Source organism: Aspergillus costaricaensis (assembly GCF_003184835.1).
Source record: "Aspergillus costaricaensis CBS 115574 unplaced genomic scaffold BO79scaffold_19, whole genome shotgun sequence".
Lineage (NCBI taxonomy): Eukaryota > Fungi > Ascomycota > Eurotiomycetes > Eurotiales > Aspergillaceae > Aspergillus > Aspergillus costaricensis.
In genome coordinates, this window is record NW_020291819.1 from 218593 (window position 1) to 238845 (window position 20253).

At 50.2% G+C, this 20253-nt stretch overlaps 3 protein-coding genes across 3 annotated transcripts; all 3 read right to left on the reverse strand.

Moving 5' to 3' along the window:
• Positions 1-7723: 7723 nt before the first annotated feature.
• On the reverse strand, positions 7724-10303 carry BO79DRAFT_149872 (uncharacterized protein; the record flags this gene model as incomplete). Its single annotated transcript, XM_025678602.1, has 1 exon — positions 7724-10303. One exon carries the CDS (start codon positions 10301-10303, stop codon positions 7724-7726), a length of 2580 nt encoding a protein of 859 aa, XP_025538634.1.
• A 1326-nt stretch (positions 10304-11629) lies between these two features.
• Positions 11630-14860, reverse strand: BO79DRAFT_238249 (putative pre-mRNA splicing factor; the record flags this gene model as incomplete). Its single annotated transcript, XM_025684791.1, has 3 exons — positions 14676-14860; positions 12859-14599; positions 11630-12766 (listed from the first exon to the last, which is right to left on the reverse strand). The coding sequence occupies exons 2-3, from the start codon at positions 14446-14448 to the stop codon at positions 11630-11632; spliced, it is 2727 nt and encodes a 908-aa protein (XP_025538635.1). The 5' UTR covers positions 14449-14599; positions 14676-14860.
• Positions 14861-15290: 430 nt separating this feature from the next.
• Positions 15291-20061, reverse strand: BO79DRAFT_238250 (uncharacterized protein). The gene is made up of 12 exons (XM_025684792.1): positions 19755-20061; positions 18910-19574; positions 18826-18855; positions 18407-18770; positions 17679-17723; positions 17284-17589; positions 17193-17226; positions 16979-17138; positions 16350-16929; positions 16119-16279; positions 15933-16066; positions 15291-15880 (listed from the first exon to the last, which is right to left on the reverse strand). Exons 1-12 carry the CDS (start codon positions 19821-19823, stop codon positions 15432-15434), a joined length of 2997 nt encoding a protein of 998 aa, XP_025538636.1. The 5' UTR covers positions 19824-20061; the 3' UTR covers positions 15291-15431.
• Positions 20062-20253: the final 192 nt, after the last annotated feature.

Sequence of the window (20253 nt, forward strand, 5' to 3'; positions counted from 1 at the left end):
TGTTGATCGGGTGTTGTAAATCGGATGCCGGGGTAGGCTGCGGTCATTATTCTCTTCCTCAATCGGCGGAGACAGCTGCAGCTCGGCCCGGGAGATAGGACGGGGATTTTTGTAGAAGCCCCGGAAGAAAGATAGTGGGTTGGGGCGATCTAGATAATTCCTGGAGTGTCGACAAGAATGGGCAAAGTAGTGCAAGGCCGATATGTGTTCGAGTCAGGGGTCAAGCCTTCGCACTTACTTGCCAGGACTACCCAAGAAACAGTCGAAAGGTAAAAGAAGAGGGGAAAGGGGACATTGCGCGATGGAAAGTAGGAAATGAACGAGCCACACACGCACATGGAAGGCTAAACTACCGGCAACGGGGAGTGGATATGCTGTGGAGGGCCAGCCCTTTACCACGCAAAGCTTTTCGCCAGATTAGTTTTAGATTCTGCTGCTCATGAGCCTACGAAAGTAGAAAGTGAAAACTAGGAAGTCAATCAGTGAGTCGAAGCTAGTCTACCCCATATCACGGTCTGGGCCGACGTATCCCGTGCTGGCCTATGGAAGGGAAAGCCCCCAGGGTTGCCCCTCACGGAAGTCAAAACCAGGGGGCTCTGAAGTCTGAACAGGGAAGGTCGACAAGGTCAGCAAGTACACTGACCTATAGCGGCCTAGCAGTAGATTCAAGTGGTTCCTGAAACCTTGAAGTTTGGATGGCAGACCCGGCGCCAAGCGTAGGGGACGAACGTGGTTTTTTGGTTCGGTATGTTTACTAGCGCGCTGGTACGGACTGGTTCCGGTAGCCTAAATTCGACTGTCTACACTGGGAGGTAGATAGGAGCATGGAGCATTGAGTTAGGGAGGATATGATCATCTTGCTTCTTGCCACAGTCTGGCAAGTTGGCAACCGGCGTAGGTGGCACAATTCGAGGATGAAACTTCAAACCACCATCGTTAGGCCGTGTAAGATTGGCCTATCAAAGGTGCAGGGTGTCAGGGGAAGAAGCATTTTAACGGGACCTCGGGTCTGCGAGAGGAGGAGCATGGAAATTGTGGGTTCGACTTGTGCCGCGGCCAAAGGAAAGCGGTCCGCGAGTCAAACTTGGACCAAACAGGAGTGGCCACTCCCCATGCAGTACCGTGGCCGCGGGTACAATAATTTCTGTCACCAGGACTCCAGTCTTTTTCGTTGTAAGCGATGTTGCACAGTGGACAAGCGACATTCAACAGCTTCGAGCAACACACCAACAGACACCAATAGAATTTTTTCGAACTCTTTGGCCACTATGGAGCGCAAATTTTCTTTCTCACTGCCATAGCGGGAAACGCCCCAGTCGGTATCGCGTTAGCATCGCCGAGAGACATTGAGCGTGCCATGCCATTGATTCCAGAAGCCTGAAGGTCCCGCTTCGCGGATCGGCTTAGAAATTGATTTAGAGGATCCACCGGGTTACTACAAGTGTAAATCATGACGCTAGATGGCTTTCTGTTTGGGTAATCGATTACCTTGAAGATAAGCAAGAGGAAATAATCACGCAGCCGAGTAATAGCAGGATCGTGACGATCGCGGACTTGGACAGAACGATTGGGTCAAGCAAGCACCCGCCTCCAGCTGCACTGGGCCTCGATCGTCCCTGAGCGGCAGTATCGGAATGCCAGATACTACAAAGTATGTATTCTGGGTCTCGCGGCTGCGATGCGGTATCTGAGTGAGGAACCATGGAATGGCAGGAGTACACGGCAAGGACCCTCTCAGTCACTGATGATACGTGTAAGGTGTAATGGCACCATGCAAATATAGAAGTGTCTCCGACTCCTTCTGAGGATGTGTGTAATTTTATCAATCGTTGTCGGTGCGGTGTTCTGCATGTGTATTCTGTTGCGGCTAACCAGCAACTTAGGGTGGAACACTTTAATAAGCGGGAGGCACTAGTGTATCCGAATGGGTTTCAACTTTTCAAGAGCCGTCAACACCAAACAGGCATTCTTGTCGAATTCTGCAAAAGCGCCCTAGAGGTGACGCGGCTCACTCGGTGACTGCATTGTAGTGTCTCCATGAGAGGATCTGATACCATTGTTGCTGCAATGGCACCAATATCGGTCGGTTTAGTGTCGAGTATCAATGGATCCCTGGCCGCCGCAGTCCTATCATGGCCTTCAGGAGGAGTTGATAAGAGCCTTTTCATTAGTACACCGCACTACTGCCTACTGGTCCTATACATTATCTTATCATCCCTATTAATCGTCTCTCATTGTTCCTCCCTTGTAGGAAGAATAGAGAAGAACAGCTGGCATGGGTCGAAGCGGTCGTTTCACTTCCCACGAGATGTACCATGATGGATCTGGTTGGCGTCAAGAGAACAACAGTAAAGGAGACAGAGTGCCTTTGGAACACTGTTCACGCACCAGGACAAAATTCACCCCTCATTTGGGTGATTCTTCGACTATCAACTTTGTAGTAATGCAGCGGTGTCCACAGAAACAGTATAGCCAGACCGAGTGGAGATGTGTACCACCAACGGTTTTAATCAACCCAATACCGGCAGTGAAGTTGACCGGCGCTATTGCCCAAAACAGGAAGGTGTCGACGAATCACACCCTTCCAATGATTCCCACTGGCCTGACAAAAGTACTACTAGTAAGTACTTACTAACTCCATCCATTCGACGGCCACGTCGGGACTGTATTGCTCTTCTTGTCGAGCCAGCTAACTCTCCGCCTCTGCCAAAGGTCGTGTCTTTGAGCTTCATCGCTATGTTCGCGATGCGGCACGTTTTATTTTCCAAGTGTACCGCTCTGGTGACGCTGCTTCTTAGGTCGCGTCATCTGCATCTGCCTTCGTACTACCAAGATTACCGACAGCTTCTCCGTTGGATATTAGTGTATAGGATTATACTGCATCTCCATACTAGATGCAGTGGCCTAGCAGAGTCTTCGGACTAGCCTACATAAGGTTCCTTGGTACACACCTACGCTCCTTGGCTAATGAGCTTCTTTCATTGGTACTTTACAGCAGGAAAACACGCCCCGCTGAGAGATCCCTAAATGCTGTCCTGGTGATACCAAGCATACTCTGATCTCTTCTGTTGGTCCTGTTTATTATGGCCTCACATATAAACACTCGGCGCAAAGCCTCGGACGTTTCGTGAACCCTTGACAATCCCGGCCTATTTCATGCGCATGGAATTGTGCTCACAACTGGGATCTATCAACAGGCTGATTGTCAGGTGTATCTCCATCTTCACATGCCTGGCAGACCAGTGTAGACTGGATTGACAACCTCCAGAGGCAGTCAACTTGCCGCTGCCAGAATGGGAAGACCCCTTTCCAATAATGAGACCCTCTCAAGCCACTTCCTGAATCGTACGACTTTCAACGTGGATGGTCTCAGGAAGATCACAGCACATGCTCTGAAGGCCTTTGGCGCCAAAGGTCATACCAAAATAGCAAGATGTACCTTGCCAAGATTGGCTATCTTATGCTATCATATGTAAGCTGACATGTCATTGTGAAGATCATGACTCCATGCATGAACGTGCACCCAACTTGGAAGTTAAATGGTCCTCGCAAAGTGGCCCGTTTACAAGGGGAACCGCATTGATTGTGAACATTGCCGCGAGGCAGTCTATCACAAGCTGCACATGCCAAAAGGCATATAATCCAATAAGGACTACATCCAAACAATGCATCTATAGTACTGAAAGGCTCCAGCTCAAGCAGTTCTGAGCTGATATATTACAGCGCAATCGTGTAAAATGGATATTGCCTGTGTCTCGATTATATGCCTTTCCTATGCCAAGTAGAACATGTGGACTCAAGCACATGCAGATTATTCTCACGGTCGGTTCGTCCAGTTACGGCATAGTTTGCTGATCTCTCAGAGTCAGCGCAGGATAGATCTACTCCATGATAGATCTTTGTCGATCCAGCACACGGCTGTTCTCACGAGAACAGTGAGTTCACTTAGGTTGTCGTCAACGAGTTTCCTCTTAGAGTACACCCGACTTGAGACATTGTCCATAACCACCGGATTGTTACCGTCACGCCGGAACGAAGGTGTCATGGCCGTTAAGGGGGTCCACAATTCGTGGCGATCACTATTATTGCTACCATGAAGAGTAGGGTTCTTGGCGCCTTCGCATCCAGCGTCGGCAGCCCGGCAGAACTAGGCATCACTCTCCGCTACTGCCAAGCGATCGACATTTCTGGCCGCCCCTACGGTAATTGTCTATGGTCTAACTACGTACCCGTCTTTCAGAATCCTCTCGAACTAAAGAATCCGTCACAACTTAGATTCGCATTATCTCATGACAATAACTTTATGCATGCCTTGTCTCTGCTTTGGTGGCTGCTTTCATGCATGAAAGTCATTGCCTCATGGGCTCAAACTACGAAACTTTGACAGCTCGGAAAGGGGTGAGATAAAAACTCTTCACCTCTTGGCAGTCTCCAGTAAAATTACTTGGCTGCCCCTCAAGGCCAGCGTCCTGACTCGGCCCAATCCCGTCTTAGGGCGCCGACGGAAGGCTCCAAGCGTCCAAGGAGCCATTCACGCCGTGTGGGACGCTTCATCTTCAACAACCGAAGTCCCGAGAAATCGGTAAATCCAGCCCGGCGTCAATCACCAGGAGGGTTCTCCAGTGTGGTGTATAACTGCCTTATGTTCCAACACCCGAGCATTGTTATCCGTTGATGTCAAATTACCTTCTGATAGGGAGGCTAAGCAGCAGATGCTCTTGTTTTCTTTTTGTTGGCTTGAAAGCCCGACTAAAAGGCAGCTTGTTCCCGCCTGGACAGTCGCGTGGGAAGACATAGTCTAGATACCCTTCCCTGTTCCCCAACATGCTCTTTACCTCCTGTCTCACATGGTTTGGTGATGTGGAGAATAAGTTTACAATTGCGCAGAGTCTGTTGGTCCCTTCGCGCACATTCCTGTCCTGGTGGCTTTCGCTTTCCGGAATCAGTTCCACGAATGCCGAGACCTTACTATCTCGCGATAATGTTTCCACCATGGACTATGGTAGCTTTCGGAACTCTCGTCTCCAGCAAACGACACCAATGACAGCCCTTCACAAACTCTCCGGCCGGCCACCGAAAGCCAACTGCGGGTTTAGCTTGAAAAAGAAAGACCAAGGCGGGGTTTAACTTCGATAAAACCGCAGGGCTATCGCAACTAGTGTTGCCCTGTTGGTGGGCAAATTTGACCTCCCCTTTTTGCCCCTCTTCACATTCCATAGTCTATCAAACCCAAGAAACCCAAGATCAAGTCAAGTCGAGCCGTGCTTACTCGGAAGGGTTGCTGCCGAAATTCTAAATTTGTTTTCCCCCTCCCGGGTGCGGAACCAAAGAACCTTGTGGCTACAGGATCCATTTTCTGGATGAACCATGGATACTCACCAGCTGATCTTGAACCAGATGCAGTAAATAGCACGAGGATCAAGCACTTGAATATGATAAGGTAATGAGAATGCACGGATATCGAAGCTGATCCGGAAGGTCGAACTCGTCCAAGCTATGGAGCTGCGAATCTGGGGTGGATTGCCCCGACTCAGGTCAGGATGAGGAATAACTGAGTTGGGCTTAGCTCGAAGCACATTTTATGCCCTGAACCTTGTGATGATGAGTGAGAAATTAGTGTCTACGAAGAAAGGGGGAGACAAGACCCCATGAACAGTACTGGGCTTGCTTGATTTCCTCTGCAGAAGGAATCGATTCACTGATCTAGAGAGAGAGCACTACACAGGACTGAGACAGTCCCTAAGCAGTACCATCGCGCTACACTTGGCTACATACAACGCGATGGTCACCCTTGACTTACTTACTAGCTCACTCTCCGTGCAAAGTCTGTTATCGTCAAGGAGTACCATATCTCAGTATGGAACTGAACTAAAACGCCTCAAGAATAATGTGCAAAGCCATCACCAACACACGTGCGGGGTACAGATGACAACAATGGAATACAACCAACAGGGTCAATCAATCACATTGATTTAATCTTTCCCCGCTTCGTATTCACTTGATTCTATCCTTCGTTGGTCTGTGGATGAAGGAAGACGCACCATCGGATTCCCCCACCTCGTATTCAACAGCCTCCCGTCTTGCTTCTTCCCCGCAGAATAGGCAGACATTTCTGGAATAGTGCAGATCGAGACAGAGTTCCTTGCCTTGCTGTTGCACCTCATCAAATTCACTGTGTGATTATTGAGAGAAGTGGTGACGAACTCAGTACTGTACTGAAATGGAAAAGGATCGTATAGTCGGTTCCAGATCATCAAAACTGTATTAAAGCAAAGTAAGAGAGGTATGTATTACTGACGTCAGTAGTATATATACTCTTCAGTTGGAATTGTACAACTACTCATCTGTAGATTCTCACTGCTTAATAAGGGACGACTATATTGTAGGATTTATATAAAAAGCCAATATGAACTAGAAGCGCGTTCGAAGAATGTAGTAATAGACAGATACAGATAATCATGAATAAAGTCTGATGAGTCAAGTATGAAACAATAACTAGTTAATGATGTAGTTATCAATTGACGTCCACTTAGATGTCGCTGACGATGACTTCCCGCAGGATTGAAGATCAGTATATATATTACTACCGTCCGTCCTTCAACCAGAACACCCAATCTTATTAATTAGAAGTTGTAACTACAGTTACCGAGTAGTATATATATATCTGCACAGATCTGCACATCTAATCTATCAATGTGTTATCGAAACCAAAGATCTCTGTGCACGAAATACATCCCCAGTGGCGAGATATATATATACATATACCATAAAAAGTACGGAACTAAAGGCTAGCCACCAAAGTAGTACCAACTACTAAATAAAGAAACCAAAACTAGCAAAGTAGTGATAGAAGTAGTAATTTCTGTATTGTTATCATGGTAGTAATTGACCAGACTGCATTTAAATAGCATTCAAGCGCCGGGTAACCAATTACCAGTGGATGTTAATTATATGATACTACTTTGAGGTGCTAATATTTTCTGGACTTACTCCCTCTTTTCTCAATCAGTGTGAGTCAAAATGGAGATCTACACTGGCCTCTTGGCTGCTTTCTATGTCCGTGATTAATTTGTAGTGTTTTGGAGTGTTGTTGGTATGGGGGACTTAGCGGGCTTCGGAAGCCAATCCAATTCATTTTTAAGGACATTTAATTAGGTGCTGTCCGATGTCACTATCAACTACAGAGCGAGTGGGAGAGCGAGTGGGAGAGAGTAGACATGACTCAATGCTAAATTCGATAGTATAGACAAATATACTATTCAAGCATAATATCTAAATATAAAAGACACCTATATGCAGCTGGTATTCACCGATTCATAAAGTCATAACATCAGAGGGGGCGTATGTACAACGAAATCATTATCGTTGTCAGCAGTTGATGGGTGGGAATCGAGAAACAAGAAAGCCGGACGAACAGAACAACAGAAAAGAAAGAAAACTTCGTTAAAATACATAAACATTAGGTGTCGTGCATGTCATTTACATACACACCCGCCATCTCGACTTCCTCGAGTCTTCAATGCGTTGATACATTTCATCTCATCTCGTCTCGTCTCGTCGCAATTCATGCATTCGTGGTTCCGTGCGCTCGTTTAGGTGTCGTGTCATGACGCTGAATGAAATGAAACTATAATAAAGAGAACCAGGCGGATGCGGTTGCGTTATTGGTATTTTGTATATGGGTTGAAAGGAGTTGGTCGCCATCAAGGACTATTGCCATGGATCATCTTCTCCGGGAGCCTCGTCGGCTGTCGTATACTTCTTCTTCGTCCTCCTCTTCGACAGGAGCAGGTGTCCGTCGTTCAGTGCGACGCTTTGGACGGCGCCGGCGGTTGGAGCTGATGTTGCTGGCCGAGTCATCTGGAGCCAACGACACGGCGTCATCTAAGAAGTCGTCGTCTGCCCCATCATCCCATACGCCTAAGCCAGAGGCTGGAGTCCCCAGGCGAGCCTCCACATAGGAACCGCGACGGTTCTGGTTTGCAATCGACAGCCCTGCGCCACGTTCGCGGAGCGCGCGCCGCACCACCTCTGCCTTGCAGTGAAGGGCCTCAAAAGCATCTTCAAGTGCCTCCATACCGAGGTAGATGTCCCGTTCTATCTCCGCCAGAGCCGCGATTTCCATTTCCTCGTCCAGGGCGATCGGGCCACCAAATGAAGCTGGGGCGGGCGAGGGAGACGGACCATATGGCTGACTAGCGGGTCGAATCCCTCCGTCGATTGGGTTTGGTGTCGGGCCACGCGAGATTCCGCCGGTGGTGAACGGTGTGTTGGATCGACTGTAGCTATAACGTGGTGGGGTCGAGCCTGGTGCGCCGGGGAAGGTGTCTTCAGCGCCACTCCGCAGAAAACCATCAAACCGACCCGAGATCAAGATGTCCCACTCGTCGTCACTGATTGCTGCCAGGGTGGCAAGAACATGGTGCATGCCGGGATTGTTCAGCATGTAGATGGCAGCTTCTGGATCGCGCGGTGCGGAGGTCAATCGGTACAGTCGCTGGATGGCGAGCGACGATGACACCAATGGTGCGGGTCGGGGCCGCGGTGGTCCCTCAGGTCGCGGTGTAGGCACTGTAGAGCCGAGGCCGAGAAGAGCAGAGAATAGTTGACGCTCGTGAGGTCCGAGATGGGTCAAGATGGCAAAGGTCAGGGTTTCGTCATCTACCTCCTCAGGCGCGCTCGTAGCCTGACCGGACTGCTCGTTGAGCCACTTGTCCACAGCAACTTTCGTCTTGCGCGATTGACGAATAAAGTGGTCACGATACTCCTCCGGCACATCAATGTCCAGCTTCTGCATGGGAATATGTTCCTCCCCAGACCAGTTCGCGTCAACCACAGCTGGGTTCAATATGAAAGCCGGCCAGCTGGGAAGTTCACGACGACCCGAGACAAGCTCCAATACCTCACCCCAGCTGACGCCTGACGGACGTTCTTCCATTGTCTCATGCTCACACATCAGACAACTGCAGTACTCGCATGAAATGTCACGGGCAAACACCGCTTCCAAGCGATCGAGCAGGCGGCGCGCGACAGACCGATACCCCGTGGCAACCGCTAGCGACCCGTTCTTGGCCATTACATTGTTGTAATCCTCGAGAAGTCTGTTGAACGGTTCAAAAATCTTGGTTGCCGCGGATTGAGAAGGTGATGGCGCATACGGCGAACCCTCGGGAACAGAAGGGCCGAGCATAGACTTCGGAACACGATGGTCTAGCCCACCATTCTGTAGAAGATAGTCCACTTTTGGAATCGAGACAGGAACTTCGGGAGGAGGAGGTGGCGGTGGTGGAGCACCGTAGGCAGAGCTCGCTGTGGGTGGTCGTCCATAATCATACGCAGCGTCGACCGGTGTACGAGCCCCAAAGCTCGGGCGAGATGAGGCCGACGATCGCGTCTGGTTGCGCGATGGCGGCTTCTCTGGACTCTTCGGCTTGCGAGAGGTTGTAGACTGATGAGGCGGCGCAATGGTTGCGTCCGATCCATTTGCTGAGTCCGGACCAATGTCGCGCACTGTCGCGGGTGAGCGAGGGGGAGTGGCATGGCTGGATGGCCGCTTGGGGGAAGCTGTTTCCTCGACGATCTTTGACCGGGTCGAATTGCGACTGGCCGTCCGTGAGGGCAAATCAGACTCATAGCTGGAGCGCTTCGGTTTTACCGTCTCCGACCGTGTTGGCTTGCTCGTTTTGGAACCGTCATCCTTCTTCGACCGCAGACTCGAGGATGACCGCGTGGACTCTGCTCGGATCCGAATCTTGGTTTTTGGCTTCTCTGGCTTCTCCTCCGCTCCTTTCTCTTCTTTACTACCAACTGTGCTTGCCTTGTGTGATTGCTGGTCAACGCTCGTCAGCGGCGGGCTGGGGGGCGCTTGGTTGTTATTCTCGGCACGGGTCTTCGCATCTCCATTGCTACCTTCTTTACCTCCCTCGGTCAGGTCGGTCGGATCTGGTGTAGGGATGCTCGGTTTGCTGATGACTTCTTTGCTGTGGGCTTTGGAGAAGGTCGGATATGGGAGGCTGGTCCTCGACTCGAGGAACGAGGCTGTGCCCGAGTGGCTGGCGCTGTCGACCCCAGGCATGGAGGAGCGGCGCTTTTTGCGGGAATTGGAAGTAGATGTGGAAGGGGTTGAGGCGCGGCCCGTGGGAGTATCGGGGTCGCGTTCCTTGGTTGAAGTGCGGGAGGTCTGTCCGTGGGACGAGCGATTCTTGCGTGGTCTGGATTTGGATGAAAGGGTCGAAGATGAAGAAGTCTTTCTCTCCCGGTCCCTATCGCGATCTCGGTCATTTAGTCTCAGCGGTAGAAACATTATGTGGAAGAAGGTGGAAAGGTTTCGAAAAAGAGGGTGAAAGGAAGGGTAGAAGACGGCAATAGAGCGTTGTCGTTCTTCCTTTCCACCCCTTGTTTCCTGCTCTCGTCCCCACTGTCCGATCGGTTGATATTTTTCGTCTAGTTACCTCGTTTCAAGTAATGATCAAAAAAAGTAAAGAGCAGTGACGGAGGAGTAGTCGTCAGCTTCCCCAAGAGAATGTCACGAAAGGAAGGGTGTAGTCGGATGACCCGAGACCCGATTGATGTTCGTCTGGCGCTTAAGAGATATCGAGGAATGCAACTCTCACTGGTCGAATGCCTGACTAGGCGCTTGTGCCAAACCACCAAAGGCGCTGCTGAAGGGCATGCAACATCCCGTGGGCGGCGGGCGGGCGGGGGGATAAGACGAAAAGAGGAAAGTGAAGAAGATCACGACGATTAGCTAAGGTGACAGAAGCGAAGAAGAAGGGGGGTGGGAATGGGAATAAAACAATCAAATAGCGAGTAGTTCAGGGACGATGCATAAGGGAAAGATGGCGAGCCAAATGGATGGATGGGGGATTTTGCGGTGAGAGACGGGCTGGCGGAGAGGATGGATCCCCGCAGCGATTCGGTGGTGGTGGGATTTTCCCAAATTTAGTATAGCAGCAACTACTAGAAGCTCGGAGACCACCAGTGACGTGGTGCTGCATAGAAACCCAAATGGGGTGCACAAAAAGGCAGTGAATACAAATAAATAGCAGCAAGGACCACGCCACTGCGATGGGCTGGTCTGGATGCTGCTGTCTTGGAGGGATAATGCTGGGAGTGGTTCACTTTCTTGCATCCAATGGGGGTTGTTGTTCCCAGCAATAAGAAAGAAAGAAGATCCAAGTTCACGATTAAATTAATTAATTAATTCATCGCGAGGGGCGTGATCCCGCTGGCCTCAGGCATTGTGCTCGGCTTGTGCCTGAGGCAAGGATAGATGGCTACCCAATGACTCACTCACTCACTCACTCACTCTTCAAGTGGATCAGCACAAGCGAACTGGAAGCTGGTAGATCGCATCCAAATAGGATGAAGCCTATCTTGATGTTTACTGAATTGATCAGAATTATGCCGGATTAGCTGAGTGACCATCTACAGTATACCCTAAGTTTGTGGTCGTTTGATAGATGGATTACGATGTCGAAAGACGTTTATCCGTAGTATAATATGAATATCTACGGTATCAACCGAATTTAATCATTCGAAAAAGGTAGTCTGTTATCAACCAGGGTATCAAAACGCTACCACACCCATATAAGCGTAGCAATAACTCCTCTTCCCTAGATGCCAAGGCCTAACTCCATACTGTCAATCCATTCGACGCCTTCTTCACAGGCGACATCTCCAGAACCCAATTCCCATCCTCTTCATGAGCCACCCCTCCTCGACGTGCTGCTCGCATCACTCGTTCACTCGCCAGTGTTCTCTCCCCAGTGTGTCTATCCCACACCCAACCCTCCTTCAACCACATCCATGTCAAGTATGCCCGTAGCTCTTTATCTTGCGGCAACACTGATTTCCACTCAGGACTGAAAGACGTCTTGGAAGCTCCCTGGCCTCTCCAATCCGAGGCAAGTCCCCGGAGTTCGTCACGGCAGAAGATCCTCCAGCTGTCCAAAGAATAGGGCCCGACACCAGGAAGGTGAGCAATCTCCCAACCCACGCGAGCGTCATCATCTGCAATGGTCTCATCGGCGCCGATATCACGTCCGTCTCCCTTGCAGGGATAGTGAAGTTTGCGGTAGCGCTTTCCTTGCGTAGGTGGAAAGGCCAACCAGGTCTGGGCTAGTGTAACGCACTTTTTCGCTCGCTGGTTCTGAAATCCGAGGCAGTGTATCATAGATGCCAGGGTGGATGGGTCCGTCGATGCCATCGCCTCCACCGTTGGGAACCGATCAAACACTTTGAAAAGCACTGGAAGCGCAACGCCCCCGCGAGTACGGTTCAAGAAAATGGTGGCAATCAATAGACGGAAAGGATCATGGGCAAGTTGCTCTTGTACCAAGCCGAATGATGGAGCATCGATGGGCGGAAACGGAAGACATGAATCAGGGTCGACCAGAGGTTTGGGAAAGTATGGGGATATCTTCTGAGGCCTCAGACGCGGTGTTCTAGGCAGCACAGGAGCAGCCCCTATTAATGTTGCTTTAGTCGGCGTGCTTGGCTCTACAGCCTCTGTTGCACGCTGTGTTTGACTAGGTGAGACATCGAGAGAGTAATCAAGTGAAATATTATCGAAACCGCTAGGTACATCACTCAAGTCTGAATCAGTAGAAAGGAAATCCGATGAAAGATTCAGCTTGGATAGGAGAATTCGGGTTTCTTCGGGTATCCGACCAAGAACATTCTCTGAGTGGGTATTTCTTCTCTCTTCGCAATGTACATTCCCTTCCTTCAATTTCTGGGGGGCGATGAAATACTTCGACCTCACCTCATCGCTGGTGGTTGAACTTTGCGAATCATTGGTATCTAAAAATCCTCCAGATTCCAGAATGCCTCGTCCAAGATAGAAAGATCATCGACCTCTATGGTATTGGGATTTGCTGCTTGATTTGCTTTAGAATCACGGCCTTGTTGAATGTCATCTGCACTCGTCGTCAATGCGACATGTTCAGTGTTCGTAAGGCTTGCGCGAAAATGTTTCTTCTTTCGCTGTTTGCGATTATCACGCTTCCTTCTATTCTTTTCTTTTTTGGACAGCACACGATCGGGATGCTGCGTTATATCGCTCTGCAGGGATTCAGGCTGCTTGGCTTGCGTAGCCGAGGGGATTTCGTCTTTCGTTGAAACAGTCTGAGATGACCCAGTCTTATTTTCCTCATCCTCGTCATCCTCGTCTTCCGAATCACGAACGGTGTGCTGGCCTGGGAATTTCGGTGAGAAGTGAAGTGTCATGGACCTTTTGATCGATGCTTTCTGCGATGGGAGCAATTCAGGATTCGCCTCCTCGGATTGAGTGGTCTTTTTCTCAACGGAGCTTTGTTTGTATCCTTCCTCAGAATGTGGCGGTGATGGAAGTCTGTGATTCCCATCATTATGTCTATCTTCGGCCTGTCCAGCAATTGGGTTTTTGACGGGGACATTCTGCGTGGTGACTGGCTCGGGACTTTTGTTACCACCCGGGCATAGATCAATAATAATTGCCGGCATGCCCTTAGCGGCATCTGTGGTCCTTTCCCGGCTGACCTTGGAATGAGACGCGGGAGGCTTCGAGGTCGAATGGTTCGCGTCCGGTCCATCAGCTTCACGCTTTTTACGGTGTCCATTGGTGATGGGCTCGAGCGACTTTCTTTTCTTCGATGTAGTCTTCTTCTCCTCCTGTTTCGATGTTGCCCCCTGGTCATTGCCGGCGCCTCGCTTCCTCTTGTTGTCCTTATTAAAAGACTTCGGTGGGCTTGTTTGCTCATCCTTGATCTCCTCGCCGAATCCAGAACCATCCAGACTCATCTGGCCATTGCCATAGAGCTCAAGGTAGATCTTTCTGACATATGCAACGAGCTTTCCAAGATCAGCCTCTTCCATACCAAGCGATCGACTCTTTCGACGTAATTCACGAACGAAGCTTCGTCGCGCAGATCGTAGCACAGGATATTCGCCTTTCTTCATGAACGGGTGTGAGCTGATGAAGGTAAGCAGTTCCATCCTCTTATCTAGGTCCACAGACGCGAAGACGATGTCCTCCTCGGAGGCGTCATCCAGAGTTTCGCCATCATCGACGATCGTGTGTCCATTAGGCCCAACTACACTCGTACTAGACTCGGTATCGTTTTCTTCGTCATTCGAATCCATACGACTGATGTGTCTCTGTGCCGCCTTCTGGGTCTTCGAGCGCTTCTTGCTTGGAAAGTAAGGCGAGTCCACGTTTGCAGATTGCGTAGCAGCGGTAAATGCCGAGGTGTGGTGACCCCCGCTTTGTGTCATGTCATCCTCTCCGTTTATACCATCGCTTCCGCTATAATCGTCAAAGCTGTTCTCAAAGCTTGCCTCGTCTGAAAGTATCTGATCCACCGTGCGTTGGGTCACTTCATCGAATGAATTGTGGAGGTCGACGTTGATATGCGGAGGCGAGATCCGGACCAAAGGGAACGTGGAGACTCCTTTGCCACCTGCCATGGCTGCGTTGTATATTATTGACGGTCTATCTGCTAAGCTCCGTTTGGTAGATGCCGACTGAGTGTGTATAACAAGAGTGCAGCGGTTTGTTGAAATAGATTGTAGGAATAGAGGCGCATGGTCAGGAAATCGAGAAGGAAGAGTCAAAAGACTAACACAGGGAGTGAATTGATTAGTGAATGAGTAGGCCATACCTCTCTCCATCTATCTGCAGGAGATCCACTCACAGGAGTAACACCAATCCACCATATCCAAAACCTCGCAACTCCAATAGCCATATGCGCAAGCTAGAGCAGCCACATCGACCGCGAAAGAGTGAGCGAATCCAACACGACGAAAGCCTTTCTGGGGATTTCTTAATGATAAGGCTTTAAGCCATTTATCCAATCGGCGAAGACGATAGAATCTCCAGTCATTCACAACCGACGACCACAAGGTGAGGGTGAACTGGAAGCCAGTGGAACAGAGCACACATTCCTCATTCTGCTGGCGCGCGCCGACGCGGAACCCGGGCAGCGCACGGGCCACCTCTGATAGATCACGCCCGCCATCTGATGTGTCCCGCCCCTTCCATGTCAGGTCCTTGCATCTGTTACAGACTCGCATCAGACCGATCGACTCGAGGAGTGAAAGGGGGTGGTGGGCTGCAGGGACTGTAGTCGGCGTACGAAGTACTGCTCTACTTCTTTGAAGTATTCACACGTCGTGATGTGTCTGGGTAGGGTTGTCCATACCGCAACAAAGTGCGGAGATACCATGCGGGGCAGTCAAGTAGACGTTTCTTTGCGTCGTATATAATATTAGCAGTACATACCTGCCTCGGATATTGTCATAATTCGTTTCGATATTCAAGTCTAATGCTATATGTATACTTTATCTCTCGCTGCAACTCAAGTCCAAAACTGTAAATGCAAGACAGAAGGTATCGCTCATAAAACCCTCATATATGTGTAGTCAGGATGGACATATGCATTATAGATCCCTCAAACAGCAAACCCTCCAGAATCAGCCTGTCTAGGCTCCCCTGCAGCATCGAAGGTTCCATTCGGTAGAACTCGAATCGCCTGCGCCGTGCTCTCCCCTGGACCTACCCAGGTCACATTGTGACCTCTTGCCTCCATGAAGGACACGGTCTCATTGTCATAATCGTACTCGAAGGTGACACGATTCGGGACCAGTTGATCGTGAAGGCGCGGCTGGGCCAAGGCTTCTGCCGCTGAAAGACCTTCGTCGACGGTGTGTATAATGTTCTGGATGGTGGCAGTGATAATCCGACTACCTCCTGCCGAGCCGGCGACGAAGAACACTGTTCCGTTAGGATGGGTAACAATGGCCGGAGTGCAAGAGGACAGTGGTCGTTTCCCGGGTCGTATGAAGTTTGCCTCGGAAGGAACATAGCCAAAGGAGTTGGACGAATTAGGAATAGAAAAGTCTCAATAAATAAGTCAGTAACTGGGGTGAGCGGGAGCAAATATGAAGCATACCATCCATCTCATTATTCATTATGATACCAGTCTCAGGAACCATGACTTTGGAGCCAAAAAGCAGATTGATGGTCGTGATCGCGGAAATGGCAAGCCCACTGTGATCAATGGCAGCAATATGCGAGGTACCCGGTCTACTTAGGTCAGTTGTCTGATAATACCATGGTACCATCAAGATTCACCCACGTTTCAAGACTCTCATATCCCTGCGGATTGTAGGCAGACACGGCTTGGGTATGCTGGTCGGAAATGTTCTTTCGAATCTCTTCAATGGTGGAATCCGCTAGCATCATTTCCTGATACGTGTCCATGCCATCGAGGAAGAACGGGTCTCCTAGATTAGTCCTCTATATCACAAATTAGCATCGCCTCCATTGATTCAGCTGGCTACTAGCTAACTAGAGGGGATAAGCGTACCAATCCATATCCAAACCGTATAGCCTCGTCCAATCGATGAGTGCTCAGGTTCAGAGTATCCGGACTAAAAAGGTTATCGTAAGTACCCAGAACTTTGAGAACGTTCAGAGCTACGATACCACTGGAAGGGGCTGGGGTGCTAGTAATCCGATAGCCGCGGTAATCAATTTCTGAGATGTTGCGGATAGCGACCGTATAATTGGCCAAGTCCTCAAGCGTCATTGTACCGTTAGCTTTCTGTACCGCATCTATCATGGTCTTTGCAATCGATCCAGAGTAGAAGGCATCGGGGCCCTCGTTTGCGATGGTCTCCAGTGTGGCCGCATAACGTTTTCGCGTAATGGTATCACCCAGACCGAGCCTGGTTCCATTGGGAGCAAAGTCGAGCGCCCAGGTAGAGTCCTGAGATAGGAAGTCTTCGTCGTCCCCAACAGCAGCTTTCATATAGCGGACCAGGTCATGCCCGACTGACCACCCCTCCCGTGCGGTTTGAATGGCGGGCTGCACAACAGTTGACCAGGGGAGCGAGCCATACTTGTTGTGGAGATACCCGAGACCACGCAGTTCCCCAGGAACGGCACTTCGATTATATTAATTATTGCAACATCCAAGAGCGTAAGAGGGCTCACCTTGCAAGGCCCCCGCTGACGGAAGCCTTCGTATTATTCTCAAACATATCCTGGAAAGCGGCCGCCGGGGCAGTTTCGCGGAAATCGATGGCCTCGAAAGAGCCTTCAGGGGTCTTGACCAGCATGAACCCACCTCCTCCGATTCCACTATGGTACATGCCTTCCAGCTAACATCAGGTCCAAGCACTTCTCCAGTTATTGTAGGCCAACTCACCAACAGTTCCAACGCAGAGCATTGTTGCAACCATCTGAGACTGAAGTCAGCAGGGCGCCAAATGACGACAGATCGGCTGGATCGTTCTCACCGCGTCAGCTGCATTTCCCCCCATGTTTATAATATCTGTTCCATGGCGACTGCAGATAGCACTTTCGCTCGCCACTGCACCGCGCTTCCCATCCTCCAATTTACTCGCTCGGTCAAGCCGGCTAGTCGCAAATTCAAGAGGCGAGGTGAGCACACTTGGCAGATGTATCGTTATTATGGTTAGGAGTAGCGTCGACAATATCGTGAATTTCGCAAGGCGGAACATAGTTGAAGCGCTGGGTCGCTTGTCATGTAACAAGGTCCACTGCGATCGCTCAGCCGGGGTCTCCCAGGTTTCGAGAAGTGGCTGTAGGAACAGAGCGGGTTAGAAACACAATTCAATAATCGCGCAAGGTTGCACGAAAGAGGGTCGACAGAGCGACTCGGTCTAAATACCTGCTTCTCCGCATCTTGGCTCGAACTTTTCTTTGGCTGATAGGTCTCCATGTTGCAAAGAAGTACAAAGTCGGATGGGGAGGGTCAAAGCGACAGGGTAGATACGTCCGCGAGACTTAGCAGGTCGGAGGATCAGCATGGGAGAGCCCTTGTGAGCCTTTCCGCCAGAGTTAAGAGGACGCCCTATTAGCAGATACACTACCCTAAGAAAGTACAAGGGAGGGGGAAGAACCAGCCCCAGCGAACGCAGGGAAATAAGAAATGAGGAAAGCCTTCACCCCAGCCATATCTGGGACAGCCCTGGCCGAGATAAGCAGCGAGGGATTGTGGATGCCCGCCTGCAATCAAGAGTCATGACTGGGACTCCGCATTCTTGGGTCGTGCTTATCGAGGGCGGTTCCGCCAACGGGAAGTCAGCCGCCACCCGCGGGCCCAAGTCACGCGATAACGCTGGCCGGGTTCGGCCTGCTCACCGTAATGAGCCGAACCGTGACCTCTCCAATTGAAGTGCAGGGATCACGCCAAGCTCGTTGAGGTTCCCCGGATTGTCGAGTCATGGTATGTAATCGCCCATAGACTTGACAGAAACCCTTACCTCACATCTTTGCTTTGACTTTTGACTACTTGATAGTGTCACATCATTGTCGCTATCTGCGCTTTCCTCCCGTATATAGCAGAGCCCATCCGCAACAGATTTCCGTGTGCCTCTGTCACCTTTAGAGCTCCACGGCCTCCTTTGTCCATGTAATGGTTTCCGTCCAAATGGGGGGGATATCTTCCTCCAATTGCAGGACTGTTTCAATAAGACGCCGGCCCCAGTCGCGGACAAACCACTTGTCAGAGAGAAGGTGCAATCCTACCCCGTAGTGTAGAAATAGCACGCGGCCCACCCAGTCTCCACTTTTCAGCAGAGCAATGTAGTCTTCGCTGATGTTTATGGGCCACGCAATGATGCCACCGTTTGGGCCACCGAACGGCCATCGTTTGATGGCTTCATGAAGAATATCCCACGTATTTTGGTATGTAGTCTGGTTCGGCCCACCAAGGCTGGTGAATTTGTCTTGCACCCGCTGCAAAGACTCCATGATGGCACTTGTATTTGTTAGCATTACTTGACTAAGTTCCCGCGGAGATTCTAGAGACATACCTGCGTAGTTTGATTTGAGATTCCTGTACACTAGGGATATATTAGCATCCTGTCGTCATCGAAAGAAAGAGGGCAGGCAAGTACTGGTAGGGATTTCCATCTTGGTCGACCTCGTCATCCTTATACTTCAGCCACCCCTGGAGGTCGCCCCGATACTCCATGCCGCTAAGCTGCTCGAAAAGAAACGCACAGCCCGCTATGAGCTGTCGAATCTCCAAAACATGGGATAGAGGCTCGAATGTATGTTTGTCCTGGGTAACACACGGATAGGCTGTTGCGCAGAGCATAATGAAGATGGAGCACAGGAAGGCTGGTGCGCAATTTTCAGGTGTCATTTCTGCAAGTACACGGGTGAATGCTGAACATGCTCGGTTCTGATACTTGAGTGCGATTTCTAGCCATGAACGGTTATCGTGAGTGTTCAGGTACGCTAGATGAAGAGCAGACAATCCTAGTAGGCTGTCCAGCAAGAAGGCATGAGAGACCGCGATCCGTGGGACAACCACTTGGAAGTGGTGAGCATCTAGACGGCCTTGACAGAGTGTGATGTATGTCTCTGTTACATAGTGGTGGAATAGTTTCATCTCAAGCATTCTGTCTGATTGCGGTTCTCCTTCGGGACCAGTAAATACATCAGGCATATCCTGGGGTGTGGATGCATGCTGGCTATCCGCTTCACTTGACGGTGGGTATGTGCAATCCAGTCTTCGTTTCTTGCACAGGCCACATCGTGGTGTCTCTTCGTCGCACTACTCCGTGGGTCAGCATGAGACCAATAGCATGCATGATACTGCTGGAAGGAATGGAAACAGCATGTATAGTGTAATTATACCGACGACTGTGATGGTGTGTAAACTGCCGATCCGGGGAGCGGGAAGAGGTAGCGAACCAGGGAGAAGAGAATGGAGATAAAAGAGAGGAAGTCAGACCTTCACATGCCGTTTCTTACATTGGAGACAACCCTTCCGGGACTTGGTATGACTGCGGCGGGAGGGCATTCGGAAGAGTGCCAGGCACGGAAGAGGAATGACGTAGTTCGTCAAGGGCAAGACTTATCTAGTTCCGGTTAAGGTAGAAGCTGCGCGACGATAGTACTGGTAGTCTTTGGTTGTAATGAATGGGTTAAGCAGTACTAGTAGTGCGTGGGGTGAGAATAATCACAATGACCACAGCACACAATCCGATAACAAGAGGATCAGTGCAGCGGATAGACCAAGCCTAAATGACAGAAGTATGATAGAAAATGGCTGCTGGAGATGGAACGATGGAAATAAGAGAAACATAAGCTGCGGGTAACCCGACTGTCTATCCACCATCCATCGGGATCGGGTCTCGCCGTTTGGGGAATGGAAGCTGGTGCCGGGCCTGTGGCCTTTGTGGCAGGTTCTGCCGGTGTCAGCTTATCTAACAAGGCTGCCGATTGGTGGT

Bases quoted from the DNA above. Each gene is read 5' to 3' on its own strand.
- BO79DRAFT_238250 (XM_025684792.1), bottom strand. From the start codon at position 19,823: ATGCCCTCCCGCCGCAGTCATACCAAGTCCCGGAAGGGTTGTCTCCAA. The intron at 18,771-18,825 runs GTATGTCTCTAG...AACAAATACAAG, and splicing joins TCTCAAATCAAACTACGCAG to TGCCATCATGGAGTCTTTGC. The intron at 17,590-17,678 runs GTATTTAGACCG...CTGTTCCTACAG, and splicing joins GCCAAGATGCGGAGAAGCAG to CCACTTCTCGAAACCTGGGA.